At 40.1% G+C, this 15041-nt stretch overlaps 1 protein-coding gene and 1 non-coding gene across 4 annotated transcripts in view; both read left to right on the forward strand.

The window, feature by feature from the left end:
* MAN1A2 (mannosidase alpha class 1A member 2) overlaps window positions 1-15041 on the forward strand; it is a 144692-nt gene that overhangs the window by 76997 nt on the left and 52654 nt on the right. For all 3 annotated transcript variants that reach the window (XR_008793164.1, XR_008793604.1, XM_056112573.1), the window contains exons 6-7: window positions 9595-9689; window positions 14531-14654. Coding sequence is in view for 1 of the 3 variants with exons in the window: in XM_056112573.1 (XP_055968548.1) it covers window positions 9595-9689; window positions 14531-14654 (219 nt within the window). In the remaining 2 variants the exon portion in view is untranslated. The remainder of the gene's footprint in view (window positions 1-9594; window positions 9690-14530; window positions 14655-15041) is intronic.
* On the forward strand, window positions 10669-10774 carry LOC130035318 (U6 spliceosomal RNA). The gene has a single exon (XR_008794232.1). It is a non-coding gene; the product is annotated as a U6 spliceosomal RNA (small nuclear RNA).

The raw sequence follows: 15041 nt of genomic DNA on the forward strand, positions 1-15041 counted from the left end.
ATGCTGAAAAAGCATTGTGAAGTGATTTGCTTTCTACAGCTGGGTTCAAGAATTAAATGTTGGTTTTGGATTTCTGCTATTTTACTTATTGACCCTGGAAGTATTTCTACTGAAAGTCAGTTAAGAAATTGGTTTCTGTGCTCTGGAGTCGTGGCCGTGCTGGAGAGCCGCTCGTGGGGGGCAACTGGTGGCCTCGGTAGGGCGTGAAGGGCGGACCGAAACGCCCCCCTTCCCATGAGGTTTTTGTCGCCCCCAAACCCCTGTTTGCCGCTTATTTGAGCAGAGAATTTGATATTGTTATTAACTAGGAATAAAGTTAACGAGCTCCTACAGGATTCAGTGGAGACTACTCTGTCGAGACTGTGACAAAGGCCCTGCAGAGCTGACCCTCAAACCACTGATCAAAGTGGACAGGGCAGTTGGTGCTATTGCTGTTGTCTCTGGAATGAGGGGGAGCGCGTTGACTCTGCATATGTGGGATAGGATGAGAAACAGAGCCACGTGTTTCTCCGGGAAGGAAATATTGTTGCTGTTGATCTGTAGTGTTAGGCAGTAGTCAGCCTGGGCACCCCTGCCCACTTTGTTGGAAATACCAAAAATACAAGTCTTCTTTGCCAGCCAGCTCCCAGGGGTAATGCTTTGTAGGAATGAGTGAATGTTTTACCTTCAAGAAGGTTCCTTTCATTTACAATAAAAACCATTCTTCACGCTCAGTATTCATTGTCTGTAATGTAACTAACTACTTTACATGCATTTATCCATAATGGGTTCTTTGGATCATCCGTGTGTCATTTAGCTGGGAGTGGGGAGTGGGGCACGCATATCTAATAGAAGCAAGCCTGAGTTTTGGCCGCTATTTTATCATAAATAAAATGATATTTATGACCTGACGTAGTAATGTGTATCTTTGAGTATTAAAAAAACTGTCAGGCTACTGTTAGCTTGTAAATAGAATAATACCTTGAATTCCATCTGAATTAAAATATGTTGTTTGTAAACTTATTTTCTGTTTGTGACTGTATGCGTGTGGACACATAAGCGCTTAATTTCTGGCTCTGTGTCAACCTGAAGTATTGTAGTAACCTTTGCTTGGTTCTAAGGAAGCCTCTCTAGCCTCTTAGGATGTTCCTAATTATGGTGATAATAAAAATTTATCCAGGATGCAGTGCAAACAGTTAAGGAGAGAGAATAAGAAAAATAATGAGAACTATGTTGCAAAGAAGGTTTTTAGAACTTTGAGGTATGTCTAATTAAATAAATGGGAAAGAACAATATCTAAAAAGATACCAATCTGAAGGTGGAACTATTAGAAATCTCCAGAGGTGTGTATTCAGTAAATAAACAATGTCTGGGCTCTTTCCTGCCACGTGTGTTCGGTGGTCTGGGGCTGCTTCCCTCATCCCGGATGGCCAGTGGCAATGGGTGGACGGAGGATGAAATGAGGGCTAGGCTGGCTGGTGATGAGTTGCTGTTCAGTCCAGTCTCCCTCTGCCTCCTTCCAGTCTCACCCACTCCCGTATTTCTCCTCTTTGTGCCCTCTCTGCAGCCTTAGTTATAGAGCAAATCTTGAAGGGTTAGGGGTAGCAGTTACGCAGGTGTGGTTATGTCATAAACAGATGTAAAATCCTTCCTTCAGGGGAAGCTTCTTCTAGGACAAATTCTACTTACAAATGCAAAATTCAGAATCCTTAAAGAATCTGACCTTACAGGGTCTGATAATGGTGATTCCCAGATATGGGAAGCAGAGCTTAGAGGAGAGGTCACTGAGGTCCACACAGAGGAATGGGAGTGCCTCAGGAACACTGTGATGGGTGTAACCCAATAAACTCCTGGTGGCGGGCGGAGGAGAAACAGGAATCAATGTTAAACCTCAAACCTTAGAGCCATATTCCAACACAAAGATAAAGGACGTGACTTACCAAAGAAGGACAACTAGCATTTGCCTTCTCTTGATGCTAGCTGAAATTTGAATAATGCCTTTATTTTTTTTTAATTGAGGTAACATTGTTCATAAGAGTGTGGTCAAGAGTGCAAGGTGTTTTTCTTTTGACTTTGCTCCCTTGCTTTGTACATGTATCCCACAAGAATGAGACTGTTTGGTGTCTGCCTTTCTCCTTCTGACTTACTTTACTCAGCACAATCCCGTCTAGTTTCATCCATGTTGTTGCAAAAGGCAAGCTTAGCATAACATGTTTTGGGGCTGGAGAAATTCTCCAGGGGTTAGCTCACTGCCTTGATTGTCGCCGATTCTGTTGGCACGACATGTAGTCGCCGGAGCACCTCCAGGTGTGATCCTTGAGCACGAAACTGGGAATAAACCCTAAGCACCACTGGGCATGGGCCCATATCTAAAAAGAAATAATATCTTTAGACGACTGCGATAAAATAACTCTCAACTAAGATATTATACAGATTGGCATAAAAGAGGACAGATAAATAACAATTAGTAAAATACTCCAAGGAATTACTGATTATATGAATTTAAATTAGATATAGAAAAGTAGGGATATGTTTATGACTCTATATACCCATGTCTGTAAGTCTGTGTATGTCAGTCTGTGTACGTAAGTAGCTGTCAGTCTAGGTATGTACTGTAAAGCAGTCAGGAACGAAGCATGGGCTCCGGAGTTGAACTTAGTGAATTTCAGTTCAGACTCTTCTTTTAGTGGCTGTACAACCTTGTTCCACGTAACATCCTCATTTTGTTCCTGTTTCCTACTTTGTAAAATGGAAGTAACAGTACTGTTCCTGTTACTGGTTGTGAGGGTTAGCACATTGTGGGATAGTATATACTCGTCATTGCCTTCATTGCTATCACCTAAGCATTTTTCTAGAATACCTGTATTAAAAGCCTTGTATGTTAGCACTGTATATCTCAAGGAGATCGGATAAAGAAAGGCAATAGAGAAGAGGCAATTTGCTCATTTATTAAAGTGATACAGTCTGTACTCCTTACAGTAACTCATTTTACCGCGTGTCCATGCTAGACACCCTTCAAGTATTGAGACTACCGCAGCAAGTAAAACAGAAATTCCTGCTCGTCTGTAGCTCACTTAATACTGTGGCAGTAACAGGCAGTAAGCAAGTAGGCATAGAGTTGTGTGTGTATTTAGACATATACTTTACACTTGACTTTTCTCTGGCAACATTTGTGTAAAGACCTGACTGAGATAAGAGAAAGAGTCAAGTCTTCCATAACAGCTTTTAGTTGGAAGGCATAGCGAAAGACGAGAAAGAAAAAGAGCCCAAGCATAATTGACACTCGTGGAGAATAACAAGAGTTTAGTAGGACTGAGGTCGTTTTCTGGATTGGAGAGAAAAGGAGAGAAGAAAGTTGCTTGTGGTGGGGATCCATATCTTAAACAGAGATTTCTTTTAGCCGCGTTTTGGATAGAGGGGTGAAGTGGGCCGCACCCGGCAGTGCTCTGGGTTTACTCCTGGCTCTCTGCCCAGGGATCATGTCTAGTGGGGGTGGGGGACCACATGCAGCACCTAGGACCAAACCTGGATCAGCTACGTGAAGGCACGCGCTGTCTCTCCTGCATAGATTTTTGGCCCGTTAAGGAGTTATGATTCATGTGCTTTATTATTCTGAAATAGCAGATCATTTGAGTTTTCTAAAGTCTTCACTTCTTTTTAACATTGTTTGAAAATAGGCGATATAGGTTATGATCTTAGTAATTTTATCTTGTAAAGAAAACAGAAGGACTCCAGGACTCTAATATGTCCCTTTTCAAGAATCTGTAATGGTGGTTCTGGTACTTATTGTGCAGCCTAAGTTTCCTGGCTTACATTTTCAAGCTCTTTATTTTGTTGCCACATTGTGTCTATTTAATCCGATTTCTTTCATTGTTCCAGACTTAGGAAGAATTCTTCCTGTCCTATTTCCCCCCTAAGTTTAGACACAATTTTAGCATAGTTCCATTAGCTATAATTTATTCTGTTAAAAATAACTGGAAAATGTTCCATAATGGATATTAAATATTTAAATGTGTTTTCTATAAATACGTGAAATATCTTGGAGCTTTCATTTAAAAACAATTGAAGTAAAAAGACACTTGAATAATTTGATTCACTCTTACCACTTCAGTCAAGTCCTAGTCCAGAAAACCGTCTGTTGTGCCCAGTTACCTATGAGATTGTTATGACTAGCCAGAAGAGTCTTTGAGATGACCAAGAAATCAGAAACTTCCACTTCATTGCTTGTAATCCTGCGGCCAGGAAAAAAGCACGGGTATACTATACATGTAGTTAATCACTGATCAACCCTATTGCTTTCATTGTATTTTATTTTATTTTTTAATGTAGGAGTACTGCTATTTATTCAGCCACTGATTAGCTGACTGAATTGTGCATGATCTCCACCTTACCTTTTTTTTTTCATTTTTTATAATTTTATTTATTGAATCACCGTGAGAGCAGTTACAAAGCTTTCGGGTCTAAGTCTCAGTCATACAATGAAATACCCGTACCTTCATCAGTGCCCATTCTCCACCCCCAGCAACCCCAGTATACCCCCATCCCACACCCTCCACCTACCTGTGGGGCAGATGATTTCCACATTACTCTCTCTCTACTTTGATCACATACAATATTTTGACACCAGACCCACCATTATTATTTGAGATTTTACCCCAACACTCAGATCTGCTGAAAAGGCAAGAGTAGACAATTTGTTTTCTATTGCTGGTTATGAATAACATATGATGTCGCGTGGCTGCAGTAGTGGCTGCGTGATTTTGAAATTCCGAAATTCTAACACTTAAATCTGAAGGGATTTCTTCCAAAACCTGCCTGGGTTCCGAGATTTGCTCCTGAGTCTCTGGGATCATGGCCATTAAGCAGCTTGATCAGGAGCCAGAAAGTCCATTCATGGGCGATGACTTGGGATCTCGTTGGAGTGGGGAGGACAGGACTGGCTCCACCCCCATCCCGTGAGGCCCAAAATGTCTCGTCACTGCTGGCCCAAACCTGACTGTCCAATGGCCTCTGGAGGATGATGGCCACCGAGCCGCCAGGGGAAAGCAGGCGGAGGGACAACACCCTTTTCCCCCTGGGGTGGTCTGGCAACAGTAACCTACTGCGTGGTCTGGATGCATTTCTGCCAAAAGCCACTGGGTTTTGAGAGTCTCTGGGATCATGGCCGTTTGTTTTTAACTTATTTCTTTCAAATATTGCATATGCATGTCTTCTTGAACCATCCCTAGGCCATTTCTAGAACCTTTGTTAAAATGTGAACTGGGAAATGCTTATCTTCTTTGTGGTGTATGAAATATGTACTTCTTGAGTGAGGCGCTCATTTCCACAACATTGAGCTGCTCTCAGATGATTGGGAACTTGCTTATTAACAAAAATACAAGAAAACAGCCACTTGTAAATTCTGGTAGGAATATATTCATGAAATGGTTGAGACTGTCCTGTCAAAATTACAAATGATTATACACATTGATTCAGCAATTCATTTTACATAATTTATCACGCATAGTCCCAGACTTTGGAAACAAGTGCGTGTCAACATGGCACTGGCCAAGTTAATCACAGTATATCCATACAAGGGAAATTTGTACAGCCATGAAAGAGAAGATCACAGATCTTTGTGGACTGATTTGGAAAGATCTTCAAGATACAGTAAATGAAAAAAAGCAGGTTCAGAATTGGATCGTCTCCAAACGCATTCCTCCTCAGCTATCACCACACTCTGTCTGAGTGACAACAACTGGTATGCGAGAGTGGAAGTGGCAGAGTGACAGAGAAAAGAGAGGGAGTGAAGACTTTGTGACACATCTAGGAACCATGTGTGCTGTGGAATTTACTTGGCATAAAATATTTGCTAGGTATTTAAGAAATGGATAAGCTTTTCATTATAGAAGAAACAGTAGAAGGATAATGGTAAGGAGATTTATCTTGATTCTTTCTGGATTTTGTGTTTTCTAGAATTGCATACAGAAACCTAACTTTAAAATTATAGTTCAGGTAACAGGACTGCAATATTAGTGTTTATGGTTTCAATGCAACAGCTTCTGCATCTCCCCGTCACAGAGTGTCCACACCCTCTACTGCTGTGTTCATGTCACTTCTGGTCCACCTCATCTTTCCCTCCACCCCTGCTGCAGGAGAATCTTGGTTTTGTAATCTAAGGCTAAGGGTTTGCCATCCCTTGATACCAAAACTTGATGTTTTAAATCACTTGTTGCTCTGGTTTGTTTTTTAAAAGAGATAAAATGTGACTTTTATTAGAATTTCTATGTTTTATGAGTAAATAAAGATAAGTATACTTCATCCAATTTTTTTTCTCAATATTAATCTGTTAACTGTTATGATCTGAGGTAATTCACTGTATCACTGTCATCCCATTGTTCGGTGATTTACTCCAGTGGGCGCCAGCAACGTCTCTATTCCTCCCAGCCCTGAGATTTTAGCAGCCTCTCCTTACTTATCTTTCCCAACTATTGGGGGCTGTTTCAGGGTCAGGGGAATGAGATCTGTTATCCTTACTGTTTTTGGCATATCAAATACACCATGGGGAGCTTGCCAGGTTCTGCCCTTGTGGGCGGGATACTCTTGGTAGCTTGCCGTGCTCTCGAGAGGTGTGTGTGTGTGTGTGTGTATGTGTGTGTGTGTGTATACACACACATATATATTTATTTTTTCTCTCTATGATTTGTTGCCTAATGTCTGAACCCCATCAAATATAGTGTGGTAATTATGGAAAATTGGTAGGAAGTATCTTAGGATGTGTCGTGCGGCTGCGTGGTCCAGAAAGAGGCCTGGAGCATGGCTGCAGTTGGGTAGTGGAGGTTGGCTGCCGGGGCTGGGTCCCTTGGGGCAGGGAGGGCTCTCACCCGCCCCACTCCGGGGCCCCCTGAATGAAAACAGCCTGGCGCGGAGTCCTGTGGCATAGCGATGGGAACCTCATTTTATGCTCCCTTCTGGGAGAAGCAGTCAGTGAGTTCTGTAGGTTGTCCGATGAGGAGATTCTCTGGCAGGGAGTGGCTTATGCATGGGACCCCCGGGTCGCTGGAGACTGGGGGAAGCAGGCAGAGGATTTCTGCTCCTGGGCCCGTTGAGCCCAGAGTCTAAGGTCACAAAGTTCCACATTACGCTGCATTACACCATGAGGTAGTTAAAAATTAGAAATCATGGCCTTGATTACTACTAGAAGTGAAATGAAAGTTCTTTTTGTTCAGGAAGAGGAGGAGTTATATTTGTTACACATTTTACTGTTTTGACTACTAGTTTTACATATAGAAGAGGTGTGGGCAAAAATAAATGATTGACAAATGTTGACAAATAAATTGATTGACAAATAAATGATTGACAAATTGATTGACAAATAAATGATTGACAAATCTTCATTCTTTGTTCAGAAAATGGTCCCTTTAGCTTCAAGGTTAGTAAAAGTAGTATTGTTTTGCTGTATGATATGACTTGATTTTTTCTGACATCAAATGTTATGTGGAGAGATCTGATTTTAAATGTGTTTTTCTGAATTAAAGTAGGTATCGATAAAGGATAACTTACAGATACGTGAGAATATTTGCTAAGTGATTTTGCTTTATTTAAGGAACCTTGTGGAAAATACCTTAAGGTCATATCTATTTGTACATTTTCCTCTCAAATATTTTTTTTGCCCCCCAGTATTGTTGGCGCATTGCTTTAACATAATCTCGATATCGAATTTTGATCTATTCTAGACTTTTCAGTCATTTATTTAAGACTTTATAATATTTTTTTCAAAAACGTTTGAATGCACTGAAAAAATAGAAAGAACTTTAAATATGATGAATTTGAAATTACATGGAGAGGTCTGCCTTGAGAAGAGCTACACTTCCTGATAGAACATTACAACCCTTTCTTACGCAACTCTAAATGATCTTGCAAAGTGCGGGACAGAGAGATGGCACTGCAGCTGACCTGGATTTGACCTCCTATAGTCCCCTGAGCCCAGCCAAGAGTGATTCTTGCATGCAGAGCTAGGAGAAAACCTTGATCACCCTCAAAATGGCCCAAGAACAAAATAAAATCCACAGTGGGGTATGGAGCTATTAGGTTATGCTTCGAATATTGGAAATTTTACTGCATGTTTTGGTAACAGTAGCTGGTTTTGAAAGTTTGAAAAACACCGATTATTTATGAGTTATTTGGGTAACCAAAGAAAATAACTGTTGGGATCGAGGTGAAACATTTATAACTTTCAAAGTACATTTTGATCACAGAGTGTTTTGGTCCGTCCTGTCCCGTCCCCCCCCCCCCCTCCTCCCATATAATGTTATTAAAACTGGATGGAAAATATTGAGGTGCAAACATGTGTATATTCATTTTAAGGTTGCCTATTTTGGGTTATAGCTCTATGTTTTAGTATTTGTATTAAACTAGTATACTATTGATGAAAACTTCAAGGCAGTGTTTTCTTGCAGATTCTTTTACCAGCTTGAAATATACTTTTATTTTTTACTTTTTTATGTACATTTTTTTGTTGTTTGGGGTCACATCTGGTGATACTCAGGGCTTACTCCTGCCTCTGCACTCAGGAATTATTACTGGGACGCTCAGGGGACCATACGGGATGCGGGGGTTCAAACCCGAATTGGCCACATGAAACACTGCACTGTTGGCTCCAGCCCCAATATAGTTATTTCACTTCATTTATTTATTTATTTATTTATTTTGCGGCTGCATGGCACATCATGACATTCCCTACCCATTTTCCATAATTAGCGCACCATATTTGATGGGGTTCAGACTGTAGGCAACAAATCATAGAGGGAAATATATCGGAGAGCCCGGCAAGCTACTGAGAGTATCCTGCCTGCACAGCAGAGCCTGCCAAGCTGCCCTTGGCGTATTCGATATGCCAGAAACAGTAGCAATAATGGGTCTCATTCCCCTGACCCTGAAAGAGTCTCCAATGCGGCAGCGTTGGGAAAGATGAGTAAGGAGAGGCTGCTGAAATCCCAGGGCTGGGTCAGATGGAGACGTTACTGGCACCCACCTGAGTAAATCCATGAACAATGAGATGACAGTGATACAGAGATACAGTGATTTATTTATTTGTTTGTTTGTTTATTTATTTATTTTTGGGTCACACCCAGTGATGCCTAGGAGTTACTCCTGGCTTTGCACTCTGGAATTCCTCCTGATGGTGCTTGGGGAACCATATGGGAAGCCGGGAATTGAACCCAGGTTGGCCACGTGCAAGACAAACCTGCTGTATTCCAGCCCCAGTATAGTTACTTTTAATATCAAAGTCATGTCCTTCCTTTCTAGCAAATTGTAGGTCAGACTATGAAATCCAGTTCACCAATGTTCTTTCTCTCTCTTTTTACTGAATCACAGCAAGATACACAGTTACACAGTTGTTTGTGATTGGGTTTCAGTCTAATAATGTGCCAACATCCTTCCCTGCACCAGTGTACATTTCCCACCACCAGTGTCCCCCCAAAACATTTTCTCTGATTCTGTCTGTATACACCATAGTACTAAAGAAGTGCCGTCTCCTGCACCCCTTTCTAGTTCTGTGTAGCCAGTACATTTTGTGGTATGCATCCTGTAGAGAAAGAAAAGACTGACTGATTTCATGTTTTTTTTTCTCAGATATTCAAGATCAAAGCAGTCCAGCTGGCCGAGAAACTCCTTCCTGCCTTTAACACACCTACTGGGATTCCGTGGGCTATGGTGAATCTAAAAAGGTAAATTCAATTTTTTTTTTTTGATTGTCAATCTTGTTCTGAAAGAATATATTAACTGATCTTCGGACTATGTTAGAATTTTTTAAATTATGTAGCCTACCCTATTTTTAAACTAAATTGTTTTTTTTCTGTACATATATGCAGAAGCATTTTATAAAATATTTTCTGCTTAAAAAAACGACACATTTAAAACAGTCACCTGCCTTACCTGTGTTCCAGTTTTTGTTGATCGTTTCTCCCAAGTCTAGATTTCTTTTTTTATTATCAAGCACTTGTTTTTTTTTTAATTTATTGTTCATTTCTAGTTAGTACTATTACTTTACTTTACTATTATGATGCATTAAAAGTATTTTCCTTCTTGATTTTTTTTCTACCAGTACCAACTTCTCTTAAGAGAAATGAGCAAGAATAGCTCGCACTGTCCTCCCGTTGTTCATTGATTTGCTCGAGCAGCCAACAGTAATGTCTCCACTGTGAGACTTGTTCTTACTGTTTTTGGCATAGTGAATATGCCACAGGGAGCTTGCCAGGATCTGCCATACGGGCGGGATAATCTCGGTAGATTGCCGGGCTCTTTGAGAGGGATGGAGGAACTGAACCTGGGTCAGCCTTCTGCAAGGCAAATGCCCTACCCGCTGTGCTACACAAAAATGTGGATTAGGCTTATATCGGAAAATCATAAATGACTCTCTTTTGGTTGGTTTTGTCTTTCTTTAAAGCTATGGTATTTTTCTCTGCTCTCCAAATTTTTAACATGGAGGGTATTTTAATTCATCATAATTGTTATCTTAGCAGTATGAATTTGATTAATGTAACTGGAAAAAGAAAATATGCTTCAATTCCATACATGCTAAAATAATTCCCTAAATTCTCTCAATGACTAAGGGCAGCCAAGTTGGAAAAATGCTTCTGCAACTAGTACTCAAGCAAACTGAAAGGAAAAATGGATGAAAAACTTTATAGTAAAATGAGTTGCAAAAGCAACACTGTGCTTACCGTGTACTAAAATTGGAATGATGCAGAGAAGATTAGCATGGCCCCTGCGCAAGGATGACACACAAACTCGATCTTAATAGTAGGAGTTTCTGTGGCTGAATGTCTTACAAATAGTGGAAGGAAACGTAATTCACAATATTGGTTATAGGGTCTTTAGTATATAATATTTACATTATTGATGTTCAAGTAAAGTAAAGTAAAGGCCCTCCCGTTGATCATCGATTTGCTCGAGCGGGCCCAGTAACGTCTCCATTGGAGACTTTGTTGTTACTGTGTCTGGCATATCGAATACGTCACGGGGAGCTTGCCAGGCTCTGCCAGGCGGGCGAGATACTCTCGGTAGCTTGCCGGGCTCTCCGAGAGGGGCGGAGGAATCGAACTCGGGTCGGCCCTGTTGGCTGCGTGCAAGGCGAACGCCCTACCCGCTGTGCTATCGCTCCAGCCCTATTGATGTTCAAAGTGAAGTCTTAACAGGCTTCACTACCTGTTGTGTTCTAATAGAGAATAACTTTTCATGTAGAAATAGATGCAGTGTTTTTCTTGTACAGCTTTATAAACTATGCAAAGATAGGCAGTTAGTGTTTGAATGCTTTCAAGATATTTTAGCTTGTATTTAATACAATTCTCCTCAGTTTTTCTCCAAATTAAATCTGCCATTATCTTAGTGTGGGAACTTGGAAATTTTGTCTAAATTGAATTGTTACTCTCTTTGCCTTCAGACCTTTTAGAATAAATGTTAGGAGCATCTGTTTTTCAGAAGGCATGATGCTGTGCTGAGCAGCCGAGTACCACACTCCCAGGCCTACTTCGCCAGTGGGCATCCCTACCCTTCTTCCTGCACACCTCCAGAACCCTCTCCGGCTCCACTGGCTGTGGCCCTTGTCTATAAAACAGAAAGAAAGATAATTATTAACACTTAATGTAATTGTTGATTCAGTTTGACTTACGTTGCTTTTTTCTTCATTTCTCTTTTTCTAACCTCCTTTGAGTTTTATGTTTTAGAAGCTTAGTTTATCTGGTAGTGTTTTTATTTTTTTCAGTGTTTTTCAGCTAACAAAGTTAGTATTATACCACTTTATGGAAAGTATGGAAACATTTCACCCGCACCTATCCCCGGCAGCCTCACAGTTGTCACTTACATGCTATAGTTGTCAAGTGAGTCGTATCTGATATTCTGTAGACCACAAAATAAGTTGTTAAAATATTTGCTTAAACACACCTATTTAATTTTGTGAAATGGAGTGGAATAATAGTTGAATATTTACATCTCTCACTAAATATAATGGTAATTTTTTTATTATTTCTTTGATATTTTAACTCACATTTTTCTTCTTTTTGAAATTCTTAACATTTGCATTTTGGAATTTTTATTACTATCATATAGACTCCTAAGGCTGGAGCGATAGCACAGTGGTAGGGCGTTTGCCTTGCACGCAGCCAACATGGCCGACCCGAGTTCGATTCCTCCGCCCCTCTCGGAGAGCCTGGCAAGCTATTCGTGATGTATTCGATATGCCAAACACAGTAACAACAAAATCTCCAATGGAGACGTTACTGGGCCCACTCGAGCAAATCGATGATCAACGGGAGGGCCTTTACTTACTTTTATTTATAGACTCCTAAACTGTTTTTATTTCTTAATCTTTTTCCTTTGCTCTTCAGATTGAATAAAGTCAGTGATCTATCTTCATGTTTACTTACTCTTTCCTGTATTGCTCTAATCTACTCTTAAATCCTTTCGATGAGGTTTTTTTTTCAAGTTTTATATGATGCTTTTTTCATTCTGTCTTTTGAGACCCATCACTCTTTTTATCTTTTCTGAACATATTCATATTTCCATGTACTTCATTGACATGTTAACACCAGTACGACAGTTTGTGTGAGGCCAGTTTGGGTGTATCCTGCACATTCTGAAAATTATGTCGTAGAATGTGTGTGTGTGTGTGTGTGTGTGTGTGTGTGTGTGTTTGTGTGTGTGTACTTTGTCTAATTGTGTACTTCGTTTAATTTAATTTTCTAACTGAAAACTCTCACAGTTTCTTTATCTAGGTTGCTTTGAGTGTGTTTTTTTGTGTTCGTGATTTAATAGAGCAACCAGAAATATTAGCTCAGATGAATGAAGGACTTACCCTCTTTGTCTCTGTGCTCCAGATTTTCCCCTACCTATTTTTTGTCAACGGTTGCAATTGTAAACAATGGCTTCAGATTCTTCCAGAAATAAAAGCCTATAGGTTTTCTGTCGATTTTTGTTTTATCCTTGTTGACTTTGTATTGGGCCAGAAACTTTAATAAAATAAAAAACTTACTCTATGCTTGCCAATTTTTCTTCCTTCTTTCTTTCTTTCTTTCTTTCTTTCTTTCTTTCTTTCTTTCTTTCTTTCTTTCATTGAATGACTTGAGACAAACAGTTATAAAGCTCTTCATGATTGGGTTTCAGTCATACAGTGTTCCAAAATCCAACCTTCCACCAGTGTGCATTTCCCACCACCAGTGTCCTCAGTTTCCCTCCTGTTACTCCCCCCCCCCCATATTCCCCACATCCCCCCAGCCTGTCTCTACTGTTCTCTCCCTTTCCTCCTCTCCCTCCATCCCTTTTTCTCTCCCCCCCCCCCCCGCCCCCCACACCCTTGAGGGCATTATGGTTTGTAATACAGATACTGAGAGGTCATCACATTTATTCCTTTACCTACTTTCAGCATGTAGTTCTTATTCAGAGTGATCATTTCCAACTACCTTTGTCATAGTATTTGGCAGTTTTTCAAATTTTCACTATCCTTAGATCAAACTATTTTTGTTCATTTTTAAATGACTATTACCTTTTTTTAAAATTTTGTTCAGAATTCATGTTTTTCTTCTGCAGGAGAATTGAGTTCAATTATTAAATTTTTTTTATCACAGTGAGAAGAGAAATTAGAAAAAATTTATTTTATTCTTGCCTTTTTGATATTTTTATTTGTGGGTTTGGGGGTTACACGCAGCTGTGCTTCAAGAGAACTCCTGACTGCGCACAGGAATCACTTTTGATGGTGCTTGGATTGGGGGGGACCATGTGTGGTATAAGTGATCAAACCATGCAGGTTAAGTGCCTTAACTTTGTACTCTTTCTTAAATCCATGTTGTTGAGGACCTAAATAATTTATTTTGTATTGCTTGTTATGAAAACTCCTCTAAAAATGATCCAAAAAAGTTTCCTTGGAGGAAAGTGTGTGAAGACTGTTGTATTTCACCCTGAAGTCATTAAGCCCTTGTATAAGAGATTGCTAACATGTTGTTAAAGGTTAAGTCTTGTATGCATATATATATATATTTTTTTTTTCCTTCTGAGATTGATGGCCTTCTAACTTACTTTACACCCCATTAAATTTGGTGTGCTACTTTTGGTATGTCAGTATGTAGAGTATAAGATGTCACAGCCCTGTGCTCCAGAAATTATAAAATTTCAAGTATGGTTATACAGATGAGGTTAATTTAATTTTTCTTAACTGGATGGTCTCTTTGGGATCCAGAGGCATCACTGTGGAGTGTCGCTCTCAAGTGTTGCTGTCTTCCGCTCTGGCCACTAAGGGCTTATATGGTGCCAGAGGCAGTTTGTGGGCGTGACTAGCCAGGCCACCTGGAGCACCTTATCTACTGGACTATTAGCACCTATTGTTTGGATTTTCAAATGTGTCACTGTGTTACCTATTCAGAGCAATTTTAAAATAATGAAAGTAAAGTTTAGGTATAAATTTAGTATTAATGGAGATGTAATAATTTCGAAAAGATTTCATTAAAATGTATAGAATGAACCCAAAAAATCTTTGTCTTTTTCAACGTGTGTGCTTTTTACCTTTACTTTGATTCAGCGGAGTCGGCCGAAACTGGGGCTGGGCGTCTGCAGGGAGTAGCATTCTTGCTGAATTTGGAACACTGCACATGGAGTTCGTCCACCTCAGCTACTTGACAGGGGACCCTGTTTACTATCAAAAGGTTTGTTCCTTGCACTCTAGGTGCTGTTACAAAAGAATCCTTGAAAACTTACATAAAGCATTGAGTAGGACTTGGAAAATGTGTGACATTCTCAGAATACATCTTTGAGGACTTTGGTCATTTCCATTGTTATTTTAAAATTCCTTTTTATTTGGAGCATATTTAAGCTTACCACTTATTAAAGAAGTTGTAACTATTAGTAGGTTTTTATTTTTTAGTTTTTTTGGGTTGGGGGACATAACCAGCTTTCTCCTGGCCCAGGAGTCAGTCCTGGTGGCGAGATGTGTCCTGCTGGGGATTGAACCTGGGTCAACTATGTAAAGCAGATGATAGCTTAACGGCTAGAGTCATTTGGTAGGTTAAGCACAAGGTTCTGAGTTCAAACTC

The sequence above is a fragment of the Sorex fumeus genome, unplaced genomic scaffold (genome assembly GCF_029834395.1).
Source record: "Sorex fumeus unplaced genomic scaffold, SorFum_2.1 ptg000001l, whole genome shotgun sequence".
Taxonomy (NCBI): Eukaryota; Metazoa; Chordata; class Mammalia; order Eulipotyphla; family Soricidae; genus Sorex; species Sorex fumeus.